We start from the raw sequence: 11,492 nt of genomic DNA, 5'->3' as shown, positions 1-11,492 counted from the left end.
AATCCATTGAACTTCTGTTCTCTTCCACCCTTATTGTGTGTTAGCATTCCCATATCAAAGAGAACATTTGGCCTTTGTTTTTCTGGACTTGGCTTATTTCACTTAGCATGATAGTGTCCAGTTCCATTCATTTACTGGCAAATGCCATAATTTTATTTTTCTTTATGGTTGAGTAATATTCCATTTTTTTGTGTGTTTGTGTGTGTGTGTGTGTGTGTGTGTGTGTTTGTATGTATAATTTTCTTTACCCATTTATTTGTTGAAGGGCACCTACGTTGGTTTCATAGCTTCGCTGTTGTGAATTGAGCTGTTATTAAACATTGATGTAGCTGCATCAGTATGCTAATTTTAAGTCCTCTGGGTATATACCGAGGAGTGAGATAACTGGGTCAAATGGAAGTTCCATTCCAAGTTTTCTGAGGAATCTGTATATTGCTTTCCAGAGTGGTTGCACCAATTTTCAGTCCCACCAGCAATGTATGAGTTTGCCTTTCTCTCTACAACCTCATCAACATTTATTGTTACTTGTATTGTTGATAACTGCCATTCTGACTGGAGTGAGATGGAATCTCAGTGTAGTTTTAATTTGCATTTCTGTAATTGCTAGAGATGTTGACCATTTTTTCATGTATTGGTTGATTGATTGTATTTTTCCTTCTGTGAAGTGCCTATTTAGTTCCTTTGTCCATTTATTGATTGGGTTATTTGTGTTTTTTTTTTTTGGTTTTAAGTTTCTTGAGTTCTTTATACATGCTGGAGATTAATGCTGTATCTGAGGTGCAGGTGGCAAAGATTTTTCTCCCATTCTGTAGGCTCTGTCTTCACATTATTGATTGATTGTTTCCTTTGCTGTGAAGAAGCTTTTTAGTTTGTTACCATCCCATTTATTGATTCTTGATTTTACTTGTGCTTTAGGAGTCTTGTTGGAAGTCAGTTCCTAAGCCAACCTGATGGAAAGTTAGGCCTACATTTTCTTCTATGAGGCACAGGGTCTCTGGTTTAATACCTAGGTCTTTGATCCACTTTGAGTTTCGTTTTGTGCAGGGTGAGAGATAGGAGTTTAACTTCATTTTGCTACATATGGGTTTTCTGTTTTCCCGGCACCATTTTGGGGGCTGTTATTATTAAAGCTGCTATTAATATTTATGTAAAAATCTTCATGTGGACATATGTTGTCATTTTATCTAGGAATAGAATTTCTAGGTCCTATAGTAAACTGTCAACCTAAATAAAAGAGAGAAATTTTCCAAAGAATAATGTTGTTTATTTCGGGGATAGCAGAGCATTGTAATAGGAATATACACGCCATAGTAATCTATTGGTGTATTCAAGGAGACTGAGGCAAGGAGAATATTTTAGAGGCAAAAATGAGGAGGACTATGTAAGATATTTTGGAACAACCATGTTTGGCCACAGGATTAATAATAAGAATGGTGCCAGTACAAGGCTGAACAGAAAATTGCTGGGCAGATGTCCTTGTAGAAGTATTTTTTGTGGAAGGTTGTGGTCTTGGTAGAGTCTTTGTGATAGTTACTATTAGACATTTGCCTGTGAAAACCCTTTCTTCATATCCTCCTGGTTTTTCAAAAAATGTTTTTCTTCACATTTTTTGATCCGGAGCATTATTGTTGTACATAATGGTGGGATTTGTTGTTACATATTAGAACATGCATACAATATAACAATATAATTTGGCCAACATACCTCCCTGGTACTTTCTCCCCCCACTGGTTCCCTTCCTCTATTCTATTGATCTCTCTTTGCTTTTCATGTGATTACCCTCCCCCTGCCCAACTGTTCTTTCCCTTTTTCCTTTTGAACTTTAGAGAAAAGACATGATCCTTGACCTTCTGAATTTGACTTATTTCACTTAACATAATGGTCTTAAGTTCCACTCATTTTCCTGCAAATGACTTAATTTCATATTTCTTTATGATTGAGTAAACCTCCATTGTGTATATATACCACATTTTCTTTATCCATTCATCTGTTGATGGACAACTAGGCTGTTTCCATAGTTTGGCTGTTGTGAATTGTGCTGTTATACATGGTTATGCATGTATTGCTATAGTATGCTGACTTTAACTTTTTTAGGCTAAATACTGAAGGATGGTATAGATGGGTCATGTAGTGGTTCCATGACTAGTCTTTTGAGGAAACTGCATACTGATTTCCATAGTGTTGAAATAATTCACAGTCCCACCAACAATATAAAAGTGTTCCTTTTTCTCCACATCCTCTGTGGCATTTATTACTGTTTGTATTCTTAATGACTGCCATTCTGACTGGTATGAGATGAAATCTCAGTGTAGTTTTGATTTGCATTTCCCTAATTGCTAATAATGTTTATTATTTTTCTTTATATATTTGTTGGCTAGTTGTATTTCTTCTTCTGAGAAGTTTCTGTTCAATTCATTCACTCATTTATTAATTGTTTTTATTTTGTGGTTCTAAGTTTTTTGAGTTCTTTATTATAGGTATTAATCTGTCAGAGGAGTAGCTAGCAAAGATTTTCTCCTGTTCTTTGAGTTTTCTCTTTACATTTTTGTTTCCTTTGCTTTGCAGAAGCTTTTTATTTTGATGTCACCCCATTTATTAACTTTTGGCATTATTTCCTAAGCTCTAGGGGTCCTATTGAGAAGGTCATTGCTTGTGCCCATATACCGGATTGTTGAGCCTACGTTTTCTTCTAAGAGTTGCATTGTTTCTGGTCTAATTTTTAGGTCTTTGATCCATTTTGAGTTGATTTTTGTGCAGGGTGAGAGATAAGGGTATAGTCTCATTCTTCCACATATGGATAACCAATTTTCCCAGCACCATCTGTTCAAGAGGCTGTCTTTTCTCAAGTGTATGTTTTTGGCACCTTTGTCAAGGGTCAGATGACTGGAGATGTGTGGGTTCCTCTCTGTGTATTCTATTTTTGTATCATTGCTCTAGGTGTCTGTTTTTATGCTAGTACCATGCACTTTTGGTTACTATGTCTCCAGCATTGCTTTGTTTTTTTGGAATTGCTCTGGCTATTCTGTGTCTTTTATTTTTCCAAGTGAATTTTAGGACTTTTTTTTCTAGTTATGTGATGAATATCATTGATATTTTGATAGGGATTGCACCAAATCTGTATAGTGCCTTTGGTAGTATGGCCATTTAAACAATATTAATTCTGCTTATCCATGAGCATGGGAGGTCTTTCCATCTTCTTGTATCTTCTTCGATTTCTTTCTTCAGTGTTCCATAGTATTGTAGAGTTCTTTTACCTCCTTGGTTAGATTTATTCCTAGGTATTTTTATTTTTCAAGCTATTATGAATGGAATTATAATGAGATTTCTTTCTCAGCAGATTCATTGTTGGTAAATAGGAAAGCTATTGTATGTTGGTTTTGTAACCCTATATTGCTGAATTTTTATTAGCTCTAGCAGTCTTATGGTGGATTTTTTTTTTTTTTGATTGTCTCTGTTTAGGATAATGTCATCTACAAATAATGCTAATTTGACTTTTTCCTTTTCTATTTTTATCCCTTTTATTTACTTCTCTTACCTAATTGTTCTGGCTAGCATTTCTAGCACTGTATTAAATAGGAGTGGTGAAAGTGGACATTTTTCCCATTTTCAAATTAAATTGTCTTATAAGATTTAAAAACTTTTCAGATATTCTGAGTTGTTTATGAAGAATAGGACTTCAGGAAATAGGTTATTCTTGTTAGTTTTTAGTTTGACCACCTATGTGAGAGAAATGGAATGAAGCAGAGATGAGACAAAACTCAGTATTTGATCACCATTTATGTATTGTTAATTTTAATGTAATACAGTTATTTGAATCCAAAGACTTAAAACAAACACATTACAATCAAACCAAAGAACCATATATATAACTGTGACAGTCTTCCTTTCCAGTTGGGTATTGATGATATTTCCCTACATGGAAAGGATAGTAAATGACAGGAGGAATTATATTTCTATTTTATAGCACCTCTAAAGTTTTCCAGTTCAGAACAACTTCACAGAAATAGAAGCCAAGATCGTTCTTGCTGACCCAAAATAAAGCCCACATTTGGATCATTTGATCCTGAACTGATCCATCTCTGCTCTTTAAGAAATAATCTTTCTAGGCACAGTGGCCCATGCCTGTAATTCCAGCTACTGGGGAGGCTGAGGCTGGAGAATCACAAGTTTGAGGCTGGCTTAGTGAAGACCCTGTCTCAAAATAAAATTTAAAAAGTTGGGGTGGGAGGGCATTTGGGGATGTAGTTCAGTGATAGAGTGCTTGCATTGCGTGTGTGAATCCCTGTGTTCAATCCCTAGTATGTTAAAACAAAACAAAACAAAACAAATCATACTCTTGCTTGTTGGCTAGGGAGAAACATTTGGAGCAACTTTTTAATGCCACTGATTAGTACTGGTATACCCCAAAATAGGGGTTTGGTGGTTTTGAGAAACAAAGAAGCTACCAAGGCTGCATCTTTGTTTTTGTGTTTCTGCTACTGTTTAGTGTAGGTCACACCAAAAATTAGAGTATGTATTGCTTTAATAGAAAGATTTGGCTCCAGGACTAGCAATGCTTTTATACTATATAGCATTATAAAGCTACAAGCTTTGTTTTGGAATCATCTCTAATTAAACAATGACCTCTCAAAGATACCTTAACTAAATCCCATACTCTTAAATACTTTTGCTTTATTCTGAATTTAACCCGCAACACTAATCATTTATTCAACCAAATATTTCCTAACAGAGTTAGCCTAAATATCCTACATTCTTTGGAAGGAATGCATAATAAGGAATAGAGTACATTATAGCTTTAAGAGAAAAGAACAGAAAAAGATATATCTACTTTGAGAAAGAAATTTCATGAGTTGCTTATCTGCGAATTTTTCATTTCTTAAATTGCTATTTGAGTTATTTTAACTTCTGTTTATTATTCATTCTTAGAATTAGCACCTCTGCTCTTGGACATATTCATAAAGTGGAGTGCTACTATTAAAACTATGAGAATTTGAACCTAAACTTCCCCCTCCATAGTTACTTACTCTTCCTCTTTGATAGCAGTAGCCACCTTGTCTATTGTCCTCATTGTATAATGGCAGTGTATTGGTAGTATTGGATCTAGACTGTTCATAACAGGGTGTAAATTGTTCAAAGGTACAACCTGAGGAACTTTCTGCTGGTCTATAACTGCTTCTTGATTGTCCTTCATTATAATTTGAATGGTTACAGTTTGATTCACACTGGTTTCCACATCTCCCTTGTGATTCATGTTGCTCATAACTAGAACACTGACTGGGTCCAGAGCTACATGATCCAGATCTAGATGAGTGACATGAGCCATACTCATATTGTTGAGAGCTAGAGCACAGACCAGATCCAGAACGACATTGTCCAGAGATAGATGAGGGACAAGAACCAGACACATACGGTTTAGAACTAGAGCACTGACCAGATCCAGAATAAGGTTGTGCAGATATAGAGGAAGGACGTGAACCAGACCCATATTGTTGAGAGCTACAACTCTGACCTGAGCCAGATCCAAATTGGCTGTGGCTAGAATAATGACTTGAGGCAGATCTCTGCTGGCCAGAGTTAGAAGACTGATTTGAACCATACCCATGTTGACCATAGTGGGAAGATTGACTTGAGCTGGACCAAGGTTGGTCATGGCATGATGACTGTCCTGATATTGAACGCTGTTGTCCATAGCCAGAAGTTTGATCTAAGCCAGATCTATTCTGACTAAAGCCAGAAGAACCTCCTGAACAAGATTCATGTTGACCAAAGCCAGAAAATTCTCCTGAGCCAGATCTTTGTTGCCCCAAACTGGAAGATTGACTTGATCCAGACCCATGCTGAAAGCTAGAAGACTGACCTGAGCCAGACCTGGGTTGACCAAAACCAGAAGACTCTATTGAACCAGGCCCATGTTGCCTATGAATAGAAGACTGGCCAGATTCAGCTGTGTGTTGTCCATAGCTAGAAGACTGACTTAAACCAGATCTATGCTGACCATAACTGGAAGACTGTCCTGAGCTGGAGCCACGTTGGCAACAGCTGGATGACTGTCCTGAGTATGAGCCATGTTCTCCATTACTAGAGGACTGGCCTAAGCCAGTTCCATGGTGACTAAAGCTAGAGGACTCTCCTGAACCAGACCCTTGTCCAAAATGTGAAGACCCTCCTGAACCAGAACTGTGGTGCCTCTGCCTAGAAGTTTGACGTGATCCAGATATGTGCTGGCCACAGCTGGAAGACTGACTTAACCCAGACCCATGGTGTCCATAGCTGGCAGACTGACCTGAGCTGGATCCATGTTGGCCACAGGTGGATGACTGTCCTGAGTATGAGCCATGTTGTCCACTACTAGAGGACTGACCTAAGCCAGTTCCATGGTGACTAAAGCCAGAAGACTCTCCTGAGCCAGACCCTTGTCCAAAATTTGAAGACCCTCCTGAACCAGAACTGTGGTGCCTCTGCCTAGAAGTTTGACTTGATCCAGATCTGTGCTGGCCACAGCTGGAAGACTGACTTAACCCAGACCCATGCTGTCCATAGCTGGCAGACTGACCTGAGCTGGACCCATGTTGGCCACAGCTGGATGACTGTCCTGAGTATGAGCCATGCTGTCCACTACTAGAGGACTGGCCTAAGCCAGTTCCATGGTGACTAAAGCTAGAGGGCTCTCCTGAACTAGAGCCTTGTCCAAAAATTGAAGACCCTCCTGTACCAGAACTGTGGTACCTCTGCCTAGAAGATTGTCTTGATCCAGATGTGTGCTGACCATAGCTGGGAGATTGAGCTGAGCTGGACCCATGTTGGCCACAGGTGGATGACTGTCCTGAGTATGAGCCATGTTGTCCACTACTAGAGGACTGACCTAAGCCAGTTCCATGTTGATTAAAGCCAGAAGACTCTCCTGAGCCAGACCCTTGTCCAAAATTTGAAGACCTTCTTGAACCAGAACTGTGGTGCCTCTGCCTAGAAGTTTGACTTGATCCAGATCTGTGCTGGCCATAGCTGGAAGACTGACTTAACCCAGACCCATGCTGTCCATAGCTGGCAGACTGACCTGAGCTGGACCCATGTTGGCCACAGGTGGATGACTGTCCTGAGTATGAGCCATGTTGTCCACTACTGGAGGACTGCTCTAAGCCAGTTCCATGGTGACTGAAGCTAGAGGACTCTCCTGAACTGGATCCTTGTCCAAAGCTTGAAGACCCTCCTGAACCAGAACTGTGGTGCCTCTGCCTAGAAGATTGTCTTGATCCAGATCTGTGCTGGCCATAGCTGGGAGACTGAGCTGAGCTGGACCCATGTTGTTCACAGCTTGATGACTGTCCTGAGTATGAGCCATGTTGTCCACTACTAGAGGACTGACCTAAGCCAGTTCCATGGTGACTAAAGCTAGAGGACTCTCCTGAACCAGTCCCTTGTCCAAAACTTGAAGACCCTCTTGAACCAGAACTGTGGTGCCTCTGCCTAGAAGATTGTCTTGATCCAGATCTGTGCTGGCCATAGCTGGGAGACTGAGCTGAGCTGGACCCATGTTGTTCACTGCTTGATGACTGACCTGAGTATGAGCCATGTTGTCCACTACTAGAGGACTGGCCTAAGCCAGTTCCATGTTGATTAAATGCAGAAGACTCTCCAGATGCAGACTGTTGTTGAGCAGAACCAGAAGACTCACTTGACCCACAACCATGCTGACCGTAACTAACAGATTGACCTGAGGTAGACTCATGGTGTTTCTGACTAGAACATAGGCTTGAGCCACTTCCATATTTTCCATAATTAGAGGATTGGCCTGATCCAGAGCTATGCGTTTGTCTCGTAGAACTCCCCGACTGACAGCCTGAATTGGATTCATGGTATTTTTCCCTGGAAGACATGCTGGATCCATACCCACATTGTTCATAGTCAGAAGACTCTCCAGATCCAGTCTCTAGGTGACCGTGGCTAGTATGCTTTCCCAAGCGAGACCTCTCGTGACCAAAGACAGAGGTCTGACCTGTGCCAGAGCCATGCTTTTGTCTTCTGTCACTTTCTGATGAATGAGTATAGCTGCTTCTGTGTTTTCTCTGAGTAGAGGACCGATAGGAGCTTGATCGATTTTTGTCACTGCTTATGGACTTGCCTGATGCAGACCTATATTCTTCATTGCTTGAGGACTGTCTTGATCCAGAACCATATTTTTCTTGTTGCCTGTATTCTGATATACCACTTGAGCTTGATCTAGGTTGCCTTTGACTAGAAGAATGACTAAAGCTAGAGCCCTGTTGTTCATATCGTGATGACTGATCTAAATCAGATCCATCTTGTTCACAACTTGATGACTTGCCTGAGCTAGATCCCTGATTTTGTTTTTCCCAACTCCTTGACTCACTTGAGCTGGATGTATGTCTTCTTTTACTAGGGGGATGACCTGAGCTTGACCTATATTTTCCATAACTGGAAGACTCACTTGAACTGGAATAGTATCCTTGTTCTTCACAGTTACCTGACTGAGATTCTACATTTGGTTCATGCCATCTCTGTTGAGAGGGCTGGCCTGAGCTAGACTCATTAGCATAACCAGAATGGTCATTTGAGTTTGACCCGTAGTCTTGTCCTTCATAACTCCCTGAGCTGAATCCATGATACTTCCTACCAGAGGACAGGCCTGATTTCTTATTATGTTGTTTATTCCCTAAAAATTCTTTTGGGTTGGCTCTTTCTTGCTGATGAGTACCATGCTTATTGTTTTCACTGTGCTCAAAGTGGCTTGAACTTGACTCTTTCCTTTCCCCAGAGCTTTGCCAGTGCCCAGAATTAGACAAAATTCCTTGTTCCTTCAATTTTCTGGATGTGAACCTAGGCCTGTGTTTAATGTTTCCTCTGGAGCTCTTGGAATAGGAATCATTCTCTTCTGCACTTGAACTTGAATAATTGGAAGAGGATTCTTGCCATTTGTCTTTCTCTTCTTCTGTTTCACTCTGTTCCTCTTGGTGCTGGTGACTGTGATCTCTCTGCTTCGACCCTGAAGCTTGGCAGTAATCTTTGCCAATGGTTTTATTACAAGCCTTAGTCAGCTTGAATATCATCAGAAGATATTCAGTAAAATCCACTTTGTTGTTGTGGTCTTGATCCAGACTTTGCATGATGATATCTACAGTGTCTGGATCATTTGGATTCTGTATAGGAACAAGGTACAGAGGGCAGCTCTGTCAGTATGGACTACACACTCAGTTAACCAATTGAAGGAAAACTGTAGAAATGTGAGTGGTTGGCATATTTAGGTGGAGCTCAACCATGTAGTCCTTTGGGCTAGATTACTCCCAAAGAGAAAGGAATATGCAATGAATAATGCAGAGAGAAATAGTTAGAAGGGGATACAACTGAAAGATGAAAGGGAAACAATTATTGTTGGTAGAAGAATGGTCAAATAGGAACATTTTGGATTCCCATATTAATCATATGTGGCTTTTCTTTATATGTCAAATTTAATAGTTAACTAATTAATTTATTCATTCAAGAAAGATTTATTGTATACTCTTATCTGCCTAGCATTGTGTTATATGAGGAAATAAAGCAGTGAACAAGTTTGGATCTGACAAAATGAAATTTAAAGTTAAGTGGGTCAGATACACCAACTTATAATTTATTGTAATAAAATTTCTATGAGTGGTATCAGAGGGTAACCACTCAGAATCCAAGAAAGGTTAATGAGAGGATGTGTTGCCTTTTGAAGGAAGAATTAAAATAAGCCAAATGAAGGGATAGAAAGGAAAGAAGAGGGTGCAAAAGATTCTTCCAGGCAGAGGGAATGACTTGAACAAAGGGCTAGAGGTGAGAGAAGGTATGGCTCATTCAAAGAACTGAAAGGAAATCCAGATTGCTAGATTTAGAGTTTGAGGACTCAAGAGATGTGACTAGAGAGATATCAGGTCTAGTTTATAACTTTTAAGCCATGTTAAGAAGTTTAGGGGCTGAGGATGTGGCTCAAGTGGTAGCGCGCTCGCCTGGCATGCGTGCGGCCCAGGTTCGATCCTTAGTACCACATACAAACAAAGATGTTGTGTCCGCCGATAACTAAAAAATAAATATTAAAAATTCTCTCTCTCTCTCTCTCTCTCCCTCTCTCACTCTCTCTTTAAAAAAAAAGAAGTTTAGGACTTTAGATTATGAGCAGATGGGAGCTGTTGGAGGATTTTGAGTATCAAATGTTGAGATTGGAAGTAGGAAATGGCTTGAACTAGGGGACTAAGAATAGTGATGGAGAGAAATGGGCTGTTTTAAAATCTGTAGATGAACTAGATGGAGGATGGAAGGTGGTGCTGCCTGCTGAGGATGAGGAAATGAAGAATGGCACCAGATTTCTACCTTGGGCAAAAAGGAGGAGGAATGAGTTTAGAACGGAAGACGATGAGATTCATATCTGACACCTGTAATTTAAAACATCTAAAGAATTCCAAATAACAATATTCAGTAGGCAGTTAAATTTAAGGAGTTGAAACTGAACAGCTAAATTTAAGTTCCCAAACAACTTATTTCTAAAACTGACAATTTTAAAGTGGTGCACATTCTTTTTAGTGATTTAGGAGTACAAATGTACTGAATTTAGAGGCCTTATGGTACCAGAATCTTAGAAATGAGCAGTGGTCTAGACATTTCAAACTGAAAAGACAAAGGGAAGGAGATGCATGTCAACTACTTTGCAATTTTTCTGAGAACCATAGGTAGGACATTTTAATATAGGATATTACACCATAGATAGGATATCTAAAAATCTATGTATGTTTTCTATTGTTAAGTAGGTTTATTGACTTTGGTCATGTTATGGAAAGCATATGGTTCAACTTTTGATGGTACCTCAATCCTACCAAACCTAGTTCATTATTACCACGTAGGGTGAATTCTCTAGGATGTTTGGCATATATGACAAAAAGGCAGAAAGTGATGAAGAAGAGAAATGCTAGAAAATTCAGTCCTAACTTGGAGTTCTTACCTTCAGAATTTGGTGAAACTCATTTTCCAAGAGTTCTTTCAGCTCTGCCTTGTTTAACGTGTCACAGTCCCCATGTTGGGTGGTATATTGGTAGAAAACATCAATGACAGTGACAATGCCTTGTAGGAGTTTAGACATCTTTTTTTTTTCAAATTTAAGTTAACCTAAGGGAGAAAAATATTATTATTATTCTTTTTTATTTAAATATATAAATAGGTCCAATTATTTTAGTAATTATCAGCCGTGATTAATTTTATCCTGTTGTAATCAAGAACTAATCCAGAATTGAGCAACTTGTTCAAGCCACGTAGCAAGAGAGTGATGAAATCAGGAACACAATCCATATCTTATTTCCCTTCCTGAATGAATGTAGGAGCAAAGACTTTCTGTTTTGGACTCTCTGCTTTTAGTAAAGAATATGAGCTTTGTTCTGGAGCTATAGAAATTCCGTGTGCCAGTTCTTTCACTTACTAGTTTTTTTTTTTTTTTTTTTTTTTTTTTTTTTTTTTTTTTTTTTTTTTTT

The 11,492-nt window shown here is 39.1% G+C and overlaps 1 protein-coding gene across 1 annotated transcript in view; it reads right to left on the bottom strand.

Annotated features, from left to right (window-relative positions):
• Positions 1-3,599: 3,599 nt before the first annotated feature.
• The window catches only part of Hrnr (hornerin), a 110,828-nt gene continuing 102,935 nt past the window's right edge, over positions 3,600-11,492 (bottom strand). Inside the window, exon 8 of the mRNA XM_048814943.1 lies at positions 3,600-9,155. Coding sequence (XP_048670900.1) covers positions 4,929-9,155 — 4,227 coding nt within the window. The 3' untranslated portion in view covers positions 3,600-4,928. The remainder of the gene's footprint in view (positions 9,156-11,492) is intronic.

Source organism: Marmota marmota, unplaced genomic scaffold, assembly GCF_001458135.2.
Source record: "Marmota marmota marmota unplaced genomic scaffold, marMar, whole genome shotgun sequence".
NCBI classification, from domain to species: Eukaryota; Metazoa; Chordata; class Mammalia; order Rodentia; family Sciuridae; genus Marmota; species Marmota marmota.
Note: the sequence above shows the minus strand (reverse complement) of the source record. Positions and strands in the feature narration are given on the sequence as shown.